This window comes from Syngnathoides biaculeatus, chromosome 14, assembly GCF_019802595.1.
Source record: "Syngnathoides biaculeatus isolate LvHL_M chromosome 14, ASM1980259v1, whole genome shotgun sequence".
Classification (NCBI taxonomy): domain Eukaryota; kingdom Metazoa; phylum Chordata; class Actinopteri; order Syngnathiformes; family Syngnathidae; genus Syngnathoides; species Syngnathoides biaculeatus.
In genome coordinates this window covers 21,054,429-21,076,543 of record NC_084653.1, presented here as the reverse complement: position 1 = coordinate 21,076,543, position 22,115 = coordinate 21,054,429, and the positions used below count along the sequence as shown (strand labels likewise).

Sequence of the window (22,115 nt, the reverse complement as noted above, 5' to 3'; positions counted from 1 at the left end):
TGATTCATCTCATTCATTTGATCATTTTCTTGTTTTCCTCGTGCTGCCGCATCCTGTGTCGTCACGTTCATCTCTTAACACGTCCCCTGACGTAATTCATCACAAAGCTGTAAACTTCAGTCCGTTTCAATATGTTTACATCCGCCTCCCCTTTCATAATCGTCGATTTTTCCACCCTTTTGCAATTGTGACGTTCAGCATCCGCAAAGTCAACTATGAGGACATTCAAACACGTTTTCCACCATTGTTAAAAGGACTTTTAAAAGGAAATTGAAGCAAAAAAATTACAATTCATAAAATAAGAAGCAAATCAAATTTATTTGTATAGTGCATTTCATACACCAGGTAACGTAATGTGCTTTACATGATTAAAGGCATTTGAAAACAAAGAGATAAAACATTTAAAATGGGATAAAAAGAATAAAAATGACAAAATCTTGAAAAAAATTACAATTCATAAAAAATAAGCGAAGCAAATTTATTTGTATAGAGCATTTCAAACGCGAGCTAACTCAATATGCTTTAGATGATTAAAGGCATTTGAGAAGAAAGAGATAAAACATTTAAAACAGGATAAAAAAAATTAAATTAGAAACAAAATATTTTTTTAAAATTACAATTCATAAAATAAAAAGAAAAGAAAATGTATTTGTATAGCGCATTTCATACGAAAGGTAACTCAATGTGCTTTACGTGATTAAAGGCATTTGAAAACAAAGAGATAAAACATTTAAAACGGGATAAAAACAATAAAAATTACAAACAAAATATTTTTAAAATATTACAATTCATAACATAAAAAGCAAGGAAAATTTGTTTGTATAGCCCATTTCATACACGAGGTAACGCAATGTGATGATTTAAGGCATTTGAAAACAAAGAGATAAAACATTTAAAACGGGATAAAAACAATGAAAATTACAAACAAAGTATTTAAAAAAAAAGTTAAAAACACAAAAAGTGCAAGTAATATGATCCATAAGTGGATATATTCTAGTAAGCATGAGAAAAAAGAAGCCACATGCATAATAGCTCTTAGCCTAGTTTGTCTTCAATTATACTAATAATTCGCAGACTTGAATGTAGTTGCTTTTCAACTACTCCCATCATTTATTTGGCTGTTTTGACATTTTTTTTGTCTGCGCTCGAGTGCAACGCTGGAAAACTCTGTTGGCAACGTGCTGAGCCACTGAGAAGCTACAGTACAAATCGTAGCACTGTAGTAGCGCAGTGCTAACACCTAACAGTGCTTGGAAAAATGCTAAAACGTCCAATTTAATATTGTCCTGTGTGACGTTGAAAGCAGACAACAATGACTTGAGTGAAAGAGACGAAACTGATAACTCTTTGAAAGTGCACGGAGAGACATTTTGAATTCATCCATCCATCCATCTTCTTAGCCGCTTATCCTCACAAGGGTCGTGGGGAGTGTTGGAGCCTATCCCAGCCGTCCACAGGCAGTAGGCAGGGCATACCTTGAATCGGTTGCAAGCCAGTCGCAGGGCACATAGAGACAGGCAACCAGTCGCACTTACAATCACTCTTAGGTGCAATTTAGAGTCTCCAATTAATATTACCGTAATTTACCGTAATACCATAATTCCCTATAGAGCGCACCTGGTTATAAGCCTCACCCAGTACATTTGTAAAGGAAATACCATTTGGTACATACATAGGCTGCCGCTGTGTAAAAGCCGCAAGTGCCCACATTGAAACACGAGCGATTTACAAAGACTGTACACAGAGAGTTTAACGCTGGCTAATGCTAACACTAGCAGCGCCGCCGCACTAATGCTAATGCTAGCACCACACGCGCTCGTGCTGGTTAAAAAAAAAAAAAAAAAAAAAACATGCACTGGTAAAACTGATAAAAATCACTGAGACACAGCAGTAACACGCGAGTGCAGTGCTAACAGGGCCGGACCGGTAAAAGTCACTTCCTCGGCACATATAACACATATACAAATTAGCCGCATCCCCGCGGTTGAAAGCGTGTGAAAAAAGTCGGCAGAAATTACGGTACATGATTTTGGGATGTGGGAGGAAACAGGAGTACCCGGAGAAAACCCACGCAGGCACGGGGAGAACATGCAAACTCCACACAGGGAGGGCTGGGATTGAACCCGGGACCTCAGAACTGTGAGGCCAACCCGTCTTCAATTCAGTAAACTGTCGTTTTCTTTCTTTCCACAGAGACTTTCCACCCCTTGACTCCTGGCATAACAAGTAAGTTTTTGTTCGATTTCCTCTGGCGATGTCTGTGCTTCCTGCTTGTTGCTCAGCTCGAGTCCTGCACTCGTTGTGGACATTTGATAGCATCCAAAGTTTCATTTACACAGATGGAAAAATACACGTTTATTACACCACTGCAAACTTGTCTTCATTTTCAGAATGACCAAAGTCACCTCAAAAATGTCTAATTTGAGCCTCTGTAATGTCCGAGCGTGTCTCCTTTGCACTCTGGCCGTGTGTCATCTCGGTGACAAAGTTTCCAAATGTATTTTGAGCAGCTTTTGCCAACCTGCCGACTCTTCGCTCCGTTATGAATGTTTTTAATCTCTCAGCGATGTGGGAGACGATTGTGAAAGGAAATATTTTTTGAAATAGATTGGCGGCACCCCGTCCAATTGGGTTAGGCCACCGCGAAAACTGTTACACATTCTTACTCTTGCTGCCTGAAGATATTTTTATTTCTACCTTCAGCCAAAAATAAAATAATGCCACCAGTAATGTGATTCATAATAAAGCTTCATAACATTTTTTTTAGCTTGCAGACAGGCAATAGTAAATTATTTTTAGTGAAAATTGGACGGATAATGGAAAGATGGATATCAGTGGCTCGCGACGACAGAATTTTCACACATTGTTTATACAACCGCAGCTATGTTGAGCATGAACGGTCGTTAATATTGTACGCAATGTGCTTCTCATACTGATGTCAGCAAATATAGTACACACATCATCAACTTGGCGTGACAGGAAAAAAAAAAAAGATGAATAACTTTTGGCCTTTCCCGAGGAACGTCACGACGTGTTTTCAACGTGTCAATGTCTCAACTCGGCGGGAGAGTGTCTTGAAAAGAAACAAACAAAAACACCACTGGAGTGTTTTTATGTGCTTGCTTTTTGCGAGAAAAAGATGAGACGCCTTGTTTGACTGCTGTCAGCGCTGTTATTTTTTTTTTCTTCCATTCCTATAAATAGTAAAAAAAAAAAAAAAAAAGAAAGGAGGAACTAGAATCCAGACACGGTTCTCTCAGATGTGCCCATTCAAGCTCATTAATTCTCAATCGGATTTTAACGCTTTAAACCGGGAGTGTCTTGTCCTCTATGCAACTTTTTGCTAATATTATACAGTTTTTTTTTAATGCAGAATTTGGATCTGAATTCCGTTGTGAAGGAAACATTTTTGTTTTTCGACTATGGGCAAAAAAATGATCGCACATTGCTGGATTCGCCGAAAAAAGACGACAGAGTAGGAACGTGACGCCAACAACGGCGAGCATTGGAATGCACTGTAAGAACGACGATGATTTTTCCGATATTTTGAGCAATGAATGCTATTCTGAAGTGTCCCACGATGGATCTACCTGTGCTTGTGTGAGAAACTATCCGCAAGGCTCGCTTATTATCGCACCAAAACAAACAGAAGATGACAACGAAGTCCACACTCTAAGTTGATATATTTTCACAAATATTTTATATTTTAATGAACGAAATCTGTTTAAAATGTTGCCATGTTAATTTTGGAGCAATAGCTGGTGATTTCTTACTTCACCATAAATATAATTTCACGCGGTAAACTGATGCCAAACCCGACAGTACCAGTCGCAAAATTGCAGGTCCACCTGGAGTGACGTAACGAGGCTCCGCCCCCGACATGAGTCATTTTTCCAGACATGGGAAACTAGGTCAAAGTTCACGGACTTTAATTCATAACACTTATATTTTTGGGGTAAAAGCATTGAAGCAGTTACACATTTTATGGCACAGTAGAACAAAAAAATTCATGTAGATAAGATGCGCTTGAAATTAGACATTGCAAACACTTTAAAAGTATTAATCTTTGGAAAAGAAAAAAAAATTATATACAGTATACCTTGGGTTGGAAATATTCAGATTTGGATTGGAGTTGAGATTAGAATAAATACACATCAAATGCATGATGGGATTGGAAGGTATGTTGTGTGTGATTGACTTTCAATTCCTTTAATTTATCAGAAGGAATCATTTCTCTCAGTTTGTCGACAAAGCTAAAGTGAAATTAGTAGAGCATTACTGTGACAATTTGTATTTATTCATTAAATCTTCATTAAGTGTGCACTAATTAGGAAAAAAAAACATTGTCTGTTCATTACAGAAAATGAGAAACAAACAATGAAGGTGTTTATTTGGACTGCAGTAGCTTTCAGTTGTGGTCTTTATCATTGAGGTACTGCGTAAGCAACATGCACAGTAGTAGTAGTAGTAGTAGTAATGCCCCGATGAAAAATGGTGTGAGTCTTGAACTTTTTGTCCCTCACAGCTTCCTCTCATTTACTCCCAAAACTGCATTTTTGTTAATGCCGCCACATCCGCCTAAATCCAAAAATCTCAGTTTCGAACGCATGGCATACACAATTTCACGTCGTCAATGTGCGGCAACGCTTTGGCGGTTTTGCGTCATGCAAAACTCATGACGAAAAGGACTCGTTTATTTTGAAGCATCTCGCTCGCTTGGAGGTGAAGGCGAGTTTGCCAATAGATAGGTTACCAATTCCTGCTAGTGACACACAAGATGGCGGACAAGGGAATCCCGGGACTGTGGTGACGTCATCGGAAATCCATGAATTGCTAGTGCAGAAGATACCTGACATTATGATGGCCGCAATAATGTTTATCGCATTTCTGCTCACTGCTGCGCTTACTGACCACTCACCAAACCAATTTTAAAAGCGCAAGATAACGTTGAATGACTTAGTCTCAATCTCAGTGCAAAAAAAAAAAATCATTTTTAAAGATTTTTAGCTGAGCTCAGAAATTGTTTGAAAAGTTAAAAAAATCATTTGCCTAACCTATCGCGTAAACAATAGCCAAACAATTATGTACATTTTACTGTTGCATTGGTTTAATCCCCCCCCCCGCCAAATATTGTCTGTTTATTTTTATATTTCATCTGTTGTCATCTTTTTCGTTCAACTGCCGCACACGTCCCGCTTGGTCCCACAGCAAAGTGATCATCCGAGAGTGAGGAGAACAATCTGCTCTCTGATCATCAAAGTTTATACATAAGTGAGGTTATAATGATTTCATTTTAATTATTTACATCGTTTCTAACCCGACACGAGGCATGTCATGGTTTTCAAGGCTCCAGTTTGACGGCTTGACAATGGCGTGACTAATAGTCAGTGAAGCTTTTAACCCCCCCCCCCCCCCAGCCCCAACGTAGCCTGCATGCCCGCCTTCCACCGTCGCTCACCCAACCAGTAATGTGTCCTCCTGCCCACCAGGGGGTGCCATGTCTGGGATGGAGCCCACTGTAAACACTGTGGCGGTGCAGCCCTTTGCCGCCCACTGGTACTACCTGTTAGCGGGAGGAGGCGCCCTCCTTCTGCTGGTCACTGTAATTGCGGCGGCGGCGCTGTGCCGCTGTCGGCGCCGCTGGGGGTCCGCCAAGACCGGCGGTAGCCACCATCATTCGGTCATGTACCACAACAGCCACCCAAACTGCTTCTACAACCAAAACTCCAGCTGCAATCTCAACCACAACACCGACCGAAAGCCGCCTCGCCCGCAAAGCGGGCCGAGCCTCGAAAGCACGTTGGTCGTCGGACAGGAGAAAGACGACTGCTGGGATTCCCATTGTTGAAATCTGTGGACCGCCTGGGAATGTTGCTTTATTTTGAAGGCCACGAGGACTTCCCGGAAGGCCGCCGTTCAAACGCAGAAAAAACAAGACATCCCGTCGCGGATGAGCCCCGTGACGGGCCGACCGGGACGCGTCTCGGTTTCCCGCTTCCTGCTCGGGAGGAGGCGTCACGCCGATAAGAGAAGAACAATCCGCAAGTGTCTGACTTCAGCTGGCGTTTCTGGCATCTTTTGACCTGAAACGGACCAGACCGCCGAACGCATTTGTTCTCACGGCACTTGTTTAGAGCAGGATATGTCTGTCTGCTCCACTCTGACCTGGAGCACGGACCCTGCCTGACACCTCATAACCTGTCCATGTTTCACGTACTACATGGAAACAGTTTTGTTTTGTTTTTCCTGGGGATGACGAGAAGACAAAAAGAGCGAAATCAAGCTACGTAGAAGACTTTCCGCGGTGAATGTTGTCTATGTTGTTGCTTTGGTCCATCACTGTAGAGCAGGGGTGTCAAACTCATTTTTCTCGCGGGCCACATTGTTGTTCCGGTTTCCCTCGAAGGGCAAACACAAATATTTAGTCACCTCATCATATTTACATCATCAATTTATGAATTTAGTTTTGGAATCAGAAATCAAGGGCAATGCGTTTTTCAACTATACACGTTTGGTAACACAAAAATGCTTGTAATATCACAACTTTTATCATTTATGGTATATGACAATTGGAAATTTTGTTTCAGATTTTTTTTTTACACGAATCATGGAAATTGACACTCTAGGTTTGGCTTCGCGGGCCACATAAAATCACGTGGCGGGCCAGATCTGGCCCCCGGGCCTTGAGTTTGACACCTGTGCTGTAGAGTCCACGTGTGTTTTTTTGTTTTGTTTTGTTTTGTCTCACGGGTGTCAAACACTTTTTTTGCCACTGGCCTCATCATAGTTATGGTTTCCGTCAGAGGATCGTTATGACTGTGAAACGGTAGAAACATGTAATCACTTTATATTAATCCAAATGCGCAACAAAGTCATGGATGATTAGCTTTGTAATCAGCGCCAAATGAACAGTATTATGAATTTTATTTTAAACGGGGGACTAGTGAAAAAACAAACAAAAAAATGCTTGCAGTTCTCAATCATTTGTGGTATTTTAGCGAGGAACCCGAAGTTGACGCACGTGATGTACTTTTGCGGGCCGGATCTGGCCCCCGCGCCTTGTGTTTGACACCAGCGTATTAGTTTTTGTCCTCGTAATTGCGATGGGAAAGCCGCCTCTTATATAATATCAGACCATTATTTATTATTGTTTATTTGTGATACAGTCACATATTTTTCCAATTTGTTAATGTGCCTTTTCTGCAATTGTCTTTCTTTGGCCTCCTGATTGGCTGAAACAGTAGCGCCACCTGTTGATTTGGTTCAAACGTGACACTCATTTTTTTATTTTTATTTATTTTTTAACTAAAGTACTACAGTACGCTTTTGAGGGTGGACATGTTGCAAGAGAAAGACACTTGGCAACAAAATGTCTAAAGCATATGCACGAAGACATTACAGCACATGAAATAAAACAGCCTAGATATGCATTTGAATGATTTACAAAAAAAAAAAAAATACAAACTGTTAATGTCTGAAAAGTTGTGCCTCTGTCTTTAATGGGCATTTGCTCGAATCCGACGGAAGACTTTCAGCGTGTGTCTGCATCTTTGTGTGATCAGTGATTGAAATGAATCACCCAAAAAAAAAAAAAAATCGATCTTTGACTGTCCGTGGCTGCGGCTATTAATCATATTTCCCCATTTTTGCTGACGTTAGGTTGATTGGTTGCTTGGGAACGAGCAAAACGTTTTGCTTTTTGCTCATTGGACGAGACCAACCGTGCGTTGTGACCTTTATAGCCGTTAAGCCTTTATCTTAAAACTTCTTTGAGGCCTTTTGTTCTCATCTTTTCTTACTGATTACATTTTAACTTTAAATCAACATTAATGTACACCTCTGTTAGAGCTCCCATTTGGGGTTCTTTGAAAGTTTGGCCGCGTTTTTGCTAAACAAACAACATTATTAACTTTCAAAAGAAAATTCGAGGCAGTTTAATTTTTGAATTTCTCTTTTGAAAAACAAATTCTTTGGATAAAATTCAAGGAAACGTTTTAATTTTGAATATTCATCCACATATTTCTGTGTGTGTGTGTTTTTTTTTTTTTTAAAGTTAGTTATATTTCGACACCGGTGATCATTGAATGTAATAACACATTAATATACAGTCAATACTTGTACAGTATCTTCATAATGTGCCCAAAGTCTTAAAAGACTTTTGTTGATGTCAGAGTTGACGTTTGTTCTTCATTCACCTGAAATGTTTTTTGTTCTGTTTATATTGAAATGTGCTTGATCCTGCAGTAGTTTTTTTGGGCGCTTTTCAGGATTTTCCTTCTCCCCACATCATTCCGTTCACGCTCGGCCATTTTATTCAACCCTTCTGTTCTTATTCCCCACCCCCCCGCGCTGCAAATCCTTCCTGGATAAAACACGGGAGAGAAAATGAGAGTCCCAAAAAAAAAAAAAAAAAAAAATCTCTTGACGGCGAGACGGGCCCATTAAGCGCGATGGCTTTTCCTCCAAAGAATGGCGCCAGATGAAAGCACGAGAGGAACTGCTCTCTTTGCTTTCTAAAGATAGATATATATATTTTTTTTCTTCTATTTTTCATGGAAGGCAGGTTGAGGTTTGGACCGAAGGAAGCAACGAGCTGAAAAAAAGGAGGGGAGCTTGTTTGAACCTAAAAAAAAAAAAAAACTGTCCGCCAAGGACACTCCGCGTCCGCACTCGGACTTCGCGGCTATTTTACGCAGTGTCACACTCTGCGGATCCTGCCCTGGGCCAGTGTACGTCATTTAAAAAATATATATATAATAATAATGCAGTTTTGTGCGTGGCTCAACTTGCGTTTAAGTCATTTGTATTTTTCCGCCTTGTTAATATCTGCATCCTTTCAGATCACGTCGATGATTGGAGGACCCCCCCCCCCTCCCCAAACCCGATCAATATCGATCTGAAATTCAAATGGAGGAATGATTTATGGGCCTTAGCCGCGGAGTTTTGGCTTCCCCGCATTCAACCTTTTTTTTTTTTTTTTTTTTTTTGCAAGGCGAAGCCATTTTTCAGTGCTTTCAAATCAATCTTCCATTTTTTTTTTTCAATCACTGACCACTCTGAAATCCTTTAATATTTCTCATTTGTTAATGGAATTTAAAAAAAAAAAAACAAAACACGGTTGTAAAGATTTTCTGGCTCCTCAACTTCTTTTCCTCCAAGGCGCAACGCCAATCGGTTCGAGTGTTTCCTTGGCGGTTAAAAGTTTTGATCTTCTTCTTCTCTTGTGGCGTGTCGACTAATTGGAGCTGCAGGAACTTTGAAGCGGCTTCCGGGCTTCAAAAGAGCGTTTAAAACTTTTAAAAGCCCGTCGCTAGTCGCCCAAAGTGTGTCGGAACGCCTTCGCTTTGCACTTTTTGTCGTACAGTCGTAGCAGTCGTATTGCTGCCTCGGTGGCCTCATTTTGATGTACTTCTTATGTCAAGCAGCGCCCCCTAAAGGTTGGAAGTAAACATTATAATTAACCACGAAGTGCTGCTTTTATGTATTCTCATCTTTCTCCTCCGGTGTGCATTTGTCCTTTTTTAAAATTTTATTTAACTTCACTATCTTAGCGCTGCAATTTGTTGACTTTCTTGTTCCAACTACAGGTTGAGTTTATTTTTGGGACATTTTGGGACGTTTTAGGAGCTCCGACTTTGGAATTTGGCCCGTCTCTCTGACCCTTTCACATTAATGTTCATACATATTTGTTGACTTTATTCATCCACGTTTCCTTTATCATGATCCTGTTATGAGCTTTGTGTGCATAGTTAGACTTTGTCACAAATGCTGTTCCTTTTGGGCAATCCAAATTTATTATTTGGATTTATTATTATTATTTTATAATTATTATTCATATAAATTACAATATCAAAATATTATTATAATATTATTACGTTATTGGGCCTACTTTTTACACTCAATGGCCACATTTCATTTTTCAAACAGACAGATGTATGTGAATTTTATGTGTATGTAAAATTGTTTATTTAAATCATAATTCATTCTCCATTCTTATTGTTTTATTATAATTATTTTTTATTCATTAATTAATTTAATAAAATCATGTATTTCCTGTACAGTATTTTTAAATGCTATTTTTATGCGAGTTATGTCGTGTGATAAATGAATGGAAAAAAGAACGCATTCATTTTGATGACGCAATTGTAGGGAAAATGGCGAAATTAATGGCAACAAATTATTAAAGGACTTTTGATAAATTTACATGTTTAAAAAAATACTATATTAATAATAATAATAATAATAGTAGTATTAATTAGTAGTACATCGTACATCCAAAAGTATTGGAACAGCAAGGTCAGTTCATGAGTTTTTGTCGTATATTTTAACCGGCTCCATTAGCATTAGCGTGGCACTAGTGTTAGTGCTGCGCATTTGCTTTCAGAACAAAAGACAATATGTAACAAAAGTTCATAATTCCATCTTTTCATTTCATGGTATCATCAAGCCAGACTTGTATTCTTCATTTGAAATACCTTAGCTTTCAGTTCTTGTTTGTTCCTGGGGGTCGTCTCCCCTTGGGTTGAGGTCTAAGATCTTCCACGTTTGCTGAAGTCCTTTGCTGTTGTTTTGCCTCATTGTCTTGTTGTATTGATGAAACTTCTCCCGAAAAGTTTGGATGCATTTTTCCATTTTTTCTCGTATTCATCTTTTGGATCTGAAAGCCAAATTTCTTCAGAATACAACGAAAAGAAAGGAATGGACCTTGCTGTTCCGATACTTTTGGAGGGGATCCAGCCCATATTTTTGCCCACGTCTGAAATCTGCAAGCCTTCTTTCTATTCATTAATTTGATTTGGACAAGTTGATTTCAGAGGTGTTTGATTATGTAAATATATTATTTCTTGGGTTTATTAGGTATTTAGTGGAGCTTTCAGCAGCCAAAGGAAACTCATGAATCCTGCATATCATAAAAGACATTGGTAAGATTTGTAGGAGATGAACTGTCTCTGTTATTACATAGTAATGCATGGGCAAACGTGTTGTCAAGACTTGAAAGAACTTTATGAGAATATATACAAAAGATGTTTAAAGAGATGACTTGAAATTATGATTGAAAAGGGACGATCGGTGCACGCCTCCCATGCAATGGGGGGGGGGATACATATACAAATATGACGACGCTCTTTACGTTGATTTTCCTCTCGCTCGTCGCCGTCAACGAGACTTTGTGTATTTTTTTTCATTTCCTGCTTTCATTTCGACGTTCCCGTTTCAAGAAAGTTGTTCAAATGCATTTTTATACAAAAATCGCAAATCCTGAGTGGGGATCCTTTGCGATAAAAATGGGGATTGATGTTATTTTATTATTATTATTTTTTTTTAACATGAATAAACATTCTGTCATTTGAAGCCGAATATTTGCTGGCATCCATACTTTTCTTTGGTTATTGACACAGTGGGTAGGTATTGACCCTTTTTCATGAAGAACACATTTGAATATTGTCTTACTAAAAATGAAGCTCTGTTTATATTGTATTCATTTTCATACCTCTCATAAGTGTTGAATTACTTTTGCATCATTTGAAAATGGATTTTGCTCGTCAGCCGCATGTCTATAAAACTTGCTTTATTTTTTTCTTTGTGGTGACACCGTAGAGCAAAAAAGCGAACGGAGGTTGTCTTGTGTTGAGATTCATGTGTCGGTAATAAAATTCATATTTTTCTACTTTTCTTTGCCTTTCTATTGACACGTACGTCGACGAACGGAATCTCGTTTCTGTTCCTTGTTACGCTGCGCTAAACGACACGACCGCTCTCTCCGTGTGTTCGGACAGATCCCGGGCCGACGGACTTCGGGGAAGACGGCGACTCGGGCAAACCCTCCGCGAACGAAGGTGAGCTCGTCTTTCTCCACCCGGGGCCGTACGAGCTGTTTTGAAGTCAAAGCCGGAGAGCGACGCACGCAAAGCCCGCGGCGGGAAAGAAAGCGGTGACGGACTTGACACGTTTGACGGGAAATGAAAGCCCGAGCGTGACGCGAAAAGCTTTTTGTGACAGCCGCACATCATCCGTCGTGCGTTATCTGTCGACCGTACGGATGCATCATCCGCGTCGCAACAATTTTGAAACGTGGCACCGGGTGACAATATCTGCGTGCAAAGGTAGATGTGCCTAAAACCCGATACTGTGAGCGTGTGTTCCGGGCGGATCAAGAATCCAAACAATTAGGCTTAAGGCCAATGGAGGAGTCCTCACCAGTAAGACAAATCACAGCACTAGTACCCTGATTCCAAGCCTATAAACTTTTTCACATGCTTTCAACCCTGCGGTTTATGCGCTGTTGCGGTTATTTGAGCGGTTTTTTTCTTCTTTTTTTTTTTTTTCAATTTTCCCTGTTAGCATTAGCGATAGCGTGGCACAAGTGTTAGCGCTGCGCTAGCATAATAATGCTGTTACTGCCGTGTCTCAGTGAAGTTTTATGTATTTATTTTTTTATTTTATTCAGGGAAGTTTTATTGTAACCGGCCCTATTAGCATGGCGTTAGCGTGGCGCTAGTGTTAGCGCTGTGCTAGCGTGTATTGCTGTGTTACTGGCGTGTCTCTGATATTTACTGGTTTTATTTTAACCGGCTCTATTAGCATTAGCGATAGCACAGCGTTAGTGTGCCGCGAGTATTAACGTGACACTAGCGTTAGCATAAACCGGCCCTATTAGCATTAGCGATAGTGCGGTGTTAGCGCTGGGCTACCGTTAGTGTGGAGCTAGTATTAACGAGACACTAGCGTTAGCGTAACCCGGCCCAATTAGCATAAGTGATAATGCGGCGTTAGCGTGGCGCTAGTGTTAGCACTGCGCTAGCGTGCCGCTAGTATTAACGCGACACCAGTATTAGCATAAACCGGCCCTATTAGCATTAGCGATCGCGCGGCGCTAGTGTGTCGCTAGTGTTAGTGTCGGGGTAGTATTATTGCGACACGATCGTCAGCATTTCTTGGCCCTATTAGCATTAGCGATAGCACTGCGTTAGCGTGGCGCTAGTGTTAGCGCTGTGCTAGCGTTTGTGTGGCGCCAGTATTAATGCAACACTAGCGTTAGCATAAACCGGCTCTATTAGCACAAGTGATAATGCGGCGTTAGCGTGGCGCTAGCGTTAAGTCTCAGTAGTATTAACGTGGCACTAGCGTTAGCATAAACCTGCCCTATTAGCATTAGAGATAGTGCGGTGTTAGCACTGCGCTAGCGTTAGTTTCGGTAGTATTAACGTGGCACTAGCGTAGCATAAACCTTTAGTGTGGCGGTAGTGTTAGCGTTACGCTAGCATTAACACGACACTAGTGTTAGCATAAACCGGACTTTTAGCATTAGCGATAGCGCGGCGTTAGCGTGGCACAACTGTTAGCGCTGCGCTAGCATTAGCTCGGCGGCGTGTCAATGCTGTGTTCCTGGCTTTTCTCAGTGATATTTACCGATTACCCATTAGCATTAGCAATAGCGCGGCGTTAGTGTGGCACTAGTGTTAGTGCTGTGCTAGCATTTGTGTGGCGCTAGTATTACTAACGTTAGTATAAACCGGCCCTATTAGCATTAGCGATAGTATGTAGTGGTAGTATTGGCACTAGTATTAACGCAACACTAGTATTCGCATAAACCGACCAGCGATAGCGCTGCGCTAGCATAAACCGACACTAGCGTTAGCATAACGGCGCTAGTATTAGCGTTAGCGCTGTGCTAGCGTGTTAATGCTGTGCTTGTCTCATGAACCGGGCCTATTAGCATTAGCCGGTGCTAGTAATAACGCGGCGGCACTAGCATTAGCAATAGGGCGGCATTAGCGTAGCGCTAGCGTTAATGTGGCGATAGTATTAATGCAATACTAGCGTGAGGCTCTGTAGGCCGGGCATTACGGTAAGTATGCTGCGCGACTTGGCCAAATGGGCCAGGCTCGAACAATCGCAAAGACGACAGTTGACGACTCACACCTGCACACCAGCCGAAAAACTGTCCTCATCGGGAAACGAGGCTTCTTCTTGAACCATAAACGATACGTCGGGACCGTTACGGGAGACGCAGATCGCACAGATTCCAAAAAGAGGAAACAGATGAGCGTGTGGATGGTTCCGAAGCTTTTTACAATTTGCTCACAACTCTGCGCGCTTTATGACATTTATGAACGGGGCTCGGTGATTGATTGGCCGTTAGCGGTGACATCTCTAGCGAAACTATCATCTTATGTCTGATCAGTCATATTTAGTGGCTTTGAGTACTACGTTGAGTACAGTTTGTACTTGTCGGAAAACTGCGGTAATTTCTGGCCTACGAGCCTCGCCTTTTTTCACACGCTGCGGTTTATGCACTAGCGTTAGCGCGCCTGGTTATAAGCTTCGGTACGCTAGCGATCTTCCTGTGCGCCGAGGCTTATAACCAGGCCGGGAATTACCATACGTTACCCATGAAGCAAATCTGGGCGCTAGTTTCACACCTTGCGTGGGTGCCCTTTTCATCCTTTTTTTGGTCCGTGTAGTTCTTGGCACTTAGTCGTAAAATTCAGCACACTAATTGAAACACTTGATTGTTTGATTTCTTGCTTTGTTTCTAGATTATTTTCATTGTGCCCGTGGCAGTCTTCCATCTTTGCGTGCTTTCAAACGTCTTCCATCAAGCGCAGGAAAATGGCACTCAGTTGCAAATGAGCTTCTTCATTAAGCCGATTAGCACAAATGCTGCCAACTTTACGGGACGGGAGGTTAAAAGTAGCGCTTCTCCGCTGCTGCACACGCCAACCACAACAATGGACATTTTCAAATGGCGGGATCTGGAACTAACCCGCCCTGCGCTATCAACGCCATCAGGACCACGTCAAAATGACAGAAAGCGTTAAAAATGAATCATGTCCTCATTGTTTTCCCCGTTGAAATTGGCTGCCACCGGTTTGGCTCTGATCAACGAATCAGAGTGCGGAAAAATTGTGATGTCATGGTGAGGACGAATTTGAAATCTGATTGGTTAAAAAAAATGCTCCCGATGGTAATCAAGTTGAAGACCTCGGGCAGATTAACTTGACGTAGCAACCCATCGATGCTGAAATCTGATTGGACAAACAATTCCGGCATTCAAGCGCTGCAGCCAAGGCAAATGCTACGAAACAAGGCAACTGTAAAAAAAATAAAGCAATACAATTTCATGAAAATGAAACTTTAAGTGAGTTCACATTTTTTTTTTCTAATTCTGATGTTTTGCAGAAAAAAAGTGATTCGAGATCATTTTTGTCCTTTCCGTTCCGGTGTTAATTGCAGCCATTTTTCCTCCCCTCACAGAATATTCCTTTCCCGGTTGGCCGTCGCACTTCTCCACGCCGTCCTCGGCCGACGCCGACCCCTCCTCCGTCACGCTGGTGTCGGAACGGGACAAGGGCGGCGCCTGGCTGTACAGCCTGGACCCCATCCTGCTCACCATCATCGTGATGAGCTCTCTGGGGGTCCTGCTGGGGGCCGTCTGCGCCGGGCTGCTGCTCTACTGCACGTGCTCGTACGGCGGCCTGTCGTCGCGCTCCTCCACCACGCTGGAGAACTACAACTTCGAGCTGTACGACGGCATCAAGCACAAAGTCAAGATCAACCAGCAGAGGTGCTGCTCGGAAGCGTGAGGGAAGGAGCGTTTTGGACCGAGAGATGCGACGGAGGGGGGGGGGGGGGGGGGGGGGAGTTTGATCTTTGCTTGGATGCCGTGTGCCGGGACCGACCTTCGACGCCCGAGGGTGCCGACCTCGCGGTCCGGTCCACCTTCTCAAATCTCCTCCGCCTGCAGGAGAGCGCCCGCTTGCTTGTGACGAACGAATGACGAATGACAGATGACGTGCGACTTTGCGTATCGACCCGCCGGAGAGACGGAACGACAATCTGAACGCGGAGGTCTCGAACGGCAGGTTCCCGACCGTCCGTCCGAGTGGCTTCGCCGGGGATTCGGTACCGAATGAAAAGGCAAAACGAGGTCGAAGTGACGTCTTCGTCCGGAGAAGGACGGACGGCGTGCGGAAAGCTGAAATGTCACTTTTGGACAACACATATCAAGTGAATGCCTTTGCCCTATTTAAAAAAAAAAATAAATAAATAATAGATATCAAATGTGACTTTATCGGAATTTTTTTTTTTTTCCCTTGTTTTTTTTAATTTCCAGTATGAGTTCTGTAAGTTTTGGAAAAAAAGTCCACCCGGCTTTTTTCCTTCTTTTTTTTTTCCCGCCCTCGGTGTGCGCATTGTGAAACCAGTGGCATAGAAAAGTACCGCTAAATGTTTTTGTTCACTTTTTTAGACTTGGAGGGTGAAAAGTTGCATTTGTAAAGCAATTTTTTTTAGACTTCTTTTTAGCGCTGTGTTTGAATTTTTTTTTTTTTTTTTCGCTCTTAACCCGGCACATTTTCTACGGGGACGGATACGAGCGGACGGGAAAGCTCGAAATGTTCCGGAGCTGTGCTTTAGATGCTATAGTTTTGTCTATATACGATATATACGCTATATGTATATTTTTGTTTTTCCAGACTGTAAGATGACACTGTGTGAGCTGAACGTCAACGATGTTTTTTTTTTTTTTTTTTATTGCAACCTATGGATTGCCAAAGAGTTGCGTGTCCATGCATGAGGATCGAAAAAGAGGGAAGCGCGCCAGGGGGAAACGGACACGCAAATCGAGCCTTAAGATAATTGCAGAAAAACGTCGTAACGGAGGACAGCCATCGTGGGGGGGGGGGGGGGGGAAACCGGTCCGACGTCACGTTTATGCGCAGGACGAGAAACCTTTGTCACCACACATCCGAAAATCCTCGTTAGGATCCCGGGTGACGTGAGGCGAGGTGCACTCGAGCCGGCCAATCACGGGGCACACATGGAGACAAACGGCCAATCGCAATGGGGGGGGGGGGGGCAGAGTCTTCAAGGAGCCTTGACGTGAATGAAGGGAGAAGCGAGCGTAGTCAGAAACGACACCAATTTGGTTTCTAGATGGAAAAAGATGATTGAAATTTTTTCCTTGAGCATAACGTCGACGTGGCCTGCGCTAAAAATGAGTTTGAAACCCGTGACTTCATCTATCAGTGGACAATTAAGTTGTTTTTTTACTTAAAAATGCTTAATCAACAGGTTTTAGTCATTATTTTTCCTTTTATTTTATTCATTAAGTTATTTGTTAATTGCTTCATTGTAAATGCTAACTAAAATAAACAATTTGCATATTATCGCATCAGTCCCAAACTGCCTGTGTCCAAATTTGGGTAAGTTAATATTTTCTGCAAATCAATATTTTTGGGAAAATGAAATGATCCAGACCCACGTGGACAAATGATGTTGAGTGCTGGTTTTTTTTTTTTTTTTTTTTTTTTTTTTTTGGGGGGGGGGTCCTGAAAAGCGATGCTTTTTGGAGATCCAAGCAAAATTTAAAATGAAAATGATTCTCAATACTAAAATTAAGCATGATTTTTTTTTTTTTTAAATACAACACGTTTTAAATTGAAAGAACCGACCCCATTTGTTTTCCAAAAGTTCCCCAGGCTCGATGAACGCACGCGAACTCGTCACCGACGCGAAATCGGCGCTTGGTATCCCCCCCCCCAGACCCCCCTCGCTCCCGAGCGCTTCTTTAGGTCGGCCGCGTTATACCGTCGCCAGTAATAACCTTTTTTATGGCGGCGCCGTATGAGCGCAGCAGGAAGTCGTTGCGCCGGTCAATATTCAATTTCCTGGCATGTGGAGAAGGGGGGAAAAAAAAAAAAAAGTAGAAGAAGAAGAAGCAGCAACATACGAATGATAAACGGGCGGGTAAAAATATCCCGGTGGCAAGCGAGGATGAGGATTGTGGGCGGAATTTTTTTGGCTTGAACTTTGGCGATTGGCTCATTACTTATTGGGGACCTCAAAGCATCTTTTTTTTGTGTGTTCGGGGTCGGAGGGGCTCTCGTAACGACACGCATTGACCACGATGGAACAAGAGTGCTTAGCGGACTGGTTTCCAAGTGCCTTGGAGCGTACGTGATCTCTGTCCTTCTCCCGCTCTGGTCTTGACATGACGTTGACGTGGAGACGAGCACTTTTGTCTCCGGGGTGCCCGACAGTATTATTACCTCCTCTGTTGCGATGGACACACACACACACACACACACACAAACACACACGAAACTTGCCAGATAAGTCAAACTGTTCTTTGTAGAATTTGTACAGAGAAATGTCTTTTTTTTTTTAAATGTTATAATTATTATTATTATTTAATAAAGGCTCAACAAATGAAGATGCGATCGAGATTGATCTTTTTGTGCATTTACGGTGGCATGTCAAAAAAAAAAAAAAAAAAAAAAAAAAGATGTACAGTGGACACGTACACACACACACTTCTGCTGATGTGCTTTTAGGAGCGTTTGCCTGTTGGGACGACGATGATATCCTGTTTTATGATCTGAACGTGGCACATATCTTGACAAGAAACAAAAATGCTTGACAGAAGCGACAGTACGCTGAACACTCACTAACTGGTTATAATGGACTTTCCGACCTGTCAATCACTCGTACGATAATAGCCAATCGGATAGCCGCGTTGTCTTCACCCCTGGCTTGACACGCCCCCTCTCGCCGTATTGTCCCACAAGCAATGCTGGTTGTCAGTAGTGTGCGCGTGGAAAAGTTAGTTACGAAGGAAATGGTCCTCAGATGCGCTTGGGGAAGGTGCAATTCTGATGAAAGATATCTCGCTAGGTTACACGGAGCGCGCTTGATTTATTTTCCAAAGCCCAATACACAGTTGACAAAGTGTTCAGGATTTGTATCACATCAGACTTTTATGACAGAGCACTGGGTTCCATTCCGGGCCAAGTCAAATGAACACACCCACTCACTCACTTCTAAAGACTACGATGATATTACTCGTGATCTTTCCAAGTAAAAAGTACTCCCCCTGCTTTACATGCGTAGTACGATTCCACTATTTTATCCTGTCGGATTTTATAGCCATAGCGGTTGTCTGGGTTGACTTCAGGCAGAAAGACCGGGAACGCCTTGGACTGAAATACACAAACGAGCAGTCACGCTCACATTTAGGGCCAAGTTTCTGCAAAAAAGTGGACTCAAACCTGAGATCGCGATTATGGAAGTGATCACATACAGTATTATTCTTTAAACAAATAATAACCTGATGACAAAACATGATGAAATGTTTTATACCAAATGCGTTTGTTGTGTACAGCATGTGGAAAACGTGACGGGATGCGGACCGAATGGCGAACGTGCACAATTTGACTATTCGGGTAAGATTCCATTAAAAATGTCCTAAATTAAAAAAATGAAAATGTTGGAAAGTCACGTATAGCAATGCATTACAATCAGATGTTCTGTCGTTACATGTAATAACCAAGTAATTCTGCACTTTTCGGCATCAAGTGCGAGACTGAGTTACTTCAGAATGCCCAGAAATGATTGATTTAATACATTTTGCCATTGCCGGTCCGCCATCACGACGGACCGACGCAGGGTCGCCGTGGCAACAGCGGGGGGGGGGACGCTGCTCCGCTTATCATCAGCCAGTGAGGAACATCGAAATTGATTCCGAAGCTTTCATTTGAAGGCACAATCATGACGCATTGTAGAAACGGGATTGTTTATTTCTTAATATTCACGGTACGCGCGTCCCCAATCAACCGTCCCATTTTTAGCACGCTTCATAATTAAGTGGATGCGACCATATTCAGCGTGTGCGCCGCGCGTTTTTTGTGTCAGTTTAGTTCAACCGGGCTAATTAGCTTCCAAGGCCATTAACACTGCGTCAGCATTTTGCGCTCTTTCTTCTTCTCGGTTTCATCACACCTTAATTATTCATCACTCCTTCGTTTCTCCGTTTCCTCCTTCCTTTGGCGACTGGCCTCGTTCTCACGCTTCCCCTGACAGGAAAACACACTTAATGCGCGCTCAGGTGTCGGCGCAACGCACACTTCCGACGTCTCTTGAGCTTGGCGTTTGCGCAAAAATTAACCTACTAGCATCAGTTTTAACTCTACTGGTCAGCACAGTGACCTTTCTTGAAAATGATAATTGTGCAAAGGTTCCCCAACTTTCTTGAGCGGATGACGCCCCTAAATCGAAGACGACCACTCAAAATTACGCTAACGACCATGTGGACCTTATTGTTTAAACATCCGTCCATACATTTTCTTAGCTGCTCATCCTCACAAGGGTGGCGGGGAGTGCTGGAGCCTATGCCAGCTGTCAAGGCGGAACACACCCTGAACTGGTTGCCAGCCAATCGCAGGGCACATGCCACGCAGGCACGGGGAGAACACGCAAACTCCACACAGGTGGAGGCCGGGATCGAACCCGGGTCCTCAGAACTGTGAGGCTAACACTTTACCAGCTGCTCCACCATGCCACATTGTCTACACATTCCATCCATCCTTCCATTATTTTCTGGGTCGGGTCACGGGGGAAGTATCTTCAGCATGGAAGTGGTGAAGCACTTCCCTTTCCCCAGCCACTTCTTCCTGCTCTTCCGGAGGGATCCCAAGCCAGCCGAGAGACTCGGTCTCTTTCCGTCGGGAGGCGTCCGGATCAGATGCCCCAGCCACCTCATCTGGCTCCTCTCAATGCGGAGGAGCAGCGGCTCGACACTGAGCTCCTCCCGGATGACCGAGCTTCTCACCCTATCTATTTAAACATTCAAATGTCACCAGTGCCCAGACTCAAACCTGCAACCTCAGAATTGCAAGGCGGACATGCTAACCGATGCTACCGCAACAAAACCGCACGTCCATCTTGGCCATCATCACCCACCGGAATAGTTTGCGTTGCTTCGGGCGCAAACGCAACATTCATCGGCTTCCCGTGCTCCGACAATACGACGGTTTGTTTGCTCTAATGTGCGGCCCCCCCCCCCCCCCAGCCCCTCAGGGCGACGGAGGTCACATTACCTCGGAGACCGACGGACTGTGTTATTCATTAGCTGATGGCCAGCGAGAAGGATTGGCGCCTTCGCGCGAGCGTGACTTCAAAAGGTAATGAAAGCAACGCGCGACTTTGCGTCGGACATTCTCTCGCTCTATTAAGTGGCAATTTAGAGTGATATATCGATTTTTTTTTTCTTTTTTGTACTTGAACACAATTACAGCGCTAACGTTTTGTGGAAATAGCATTTTTTTCCGGTGATTAGCCTTGTAAAAACGTGCTCGTGTAAAAATGTGGACAGTCATCACTCTCGTGTTAAAAAATAATGCATGTTGATCAAGACGAAAAAACCCTTTTTGCACACCATGGGTGTCAAACCTGTTTTTGTCGCGGGCCACATTGTAGTTACAGTTTCGCCTCAGAGGGCTGTTATGAATGTGAAACCATGAAAATCTTTCACCACATCATATTTACAGATGAAATTCATGAGCTAGTTTCGTCATCACAAATCAAGGCTGATGGGTTTTTGAACTGTTGCAGAATATTGCTTGCAATATCTCAGTGTTATCATTTATGACATGACAATTTGAAACTTTAGTACAGATTTTTTTTTTTCAAATCATGGCCGTTGAGTCTCATAATTTTCCCACGGGGGCCACATGAAATCATGCGGTGGGCCAGATTTGGCCCCCAGGCCTTGAGTTTGACATCAGCGAACGGTTGCGTGCCCGCGTGCGCCGCCGGATAAATTTCTGCTCATCCGTGACCCCAACGGGGGTGCAAAAAGACGGATGGACGGTGCAGTTGTTTAATATCGTCCCTAAAATATGTAAATAGCGGGCGTCTTCTGGCGGTCTGTCTAAATGATTTGTCTTCCGGCCTCGCTCTCGCTATAGGCTAAGCGGGCCCCTCCGTCGCTCTTTTAACGAGCCGCCGCCGTCTCGCCGAGGCTCAATATTGTGTCGTTTGTCACCGCGCGCGCAGCCGCGGGCGCTATCCGGCTCAGCGGACACCAAACTAAATTTACCCGGGAAGACGGAGATGCGGACGCGCGGATGGATGACGACAGGAAGGCAAAAAAAAATATATATATATATATATAAGCGAGGCTGCGGCTGGAAACGGGAGAGGGGAAAGGAGAAAAGTTATTTGGGGGGGGGGGGGCAACAGGAAGTGTGAGTGGCGGGGAGGGGGGGGGGGATTGAAAGATTGAAGAAGTGAATGTGAAGGCTAATGAGTCTCTGGGATTGAAAGCGAGCGTG

At 43.1% G+C, this 22,115-nt stretch overlaps 1 protein-coding gene across 2 annotated transcripts in view; it reads left to right on the top strand.

Annotated features, from left to right (window-relative positions):
- LOC133512594 (neuropilin-2-like) overlaps positions 1 to 17,309 on the top strand; it is a 111,053-nt gene extending 93,744 nt beyond the window's left edge. Inside the window, exons 16-18 of one of the 2 annotated variants that reach the window (XM_061842375.1) lie at positions 2,194 to 2,226; positions 11,778 to 11,837; positions 15,259 to 17,309. In XM_061842375.1, coding sequence (XP_061698359.1) covers positions 2,194 to 2,226; positions 11,778 to 11,837; positions 15,259 to 15,587 — 422 coding nt within the window. In that variant the 3' untranslated portion in view covers positions 15,588 to 17,309. Of the gene's footprint in view, positions 1 to 2,193; positions 2,227 to 5,489; positions 6,127 to 11,777; positions 11,838 to 15,258 lie in introns of those variants that run through there. The other variant, XM_061842376.1, reaches the window with a different exon arrangement.
- Positions 17,310 to 22,115: the final 4,806 nt, after the last annotated feature.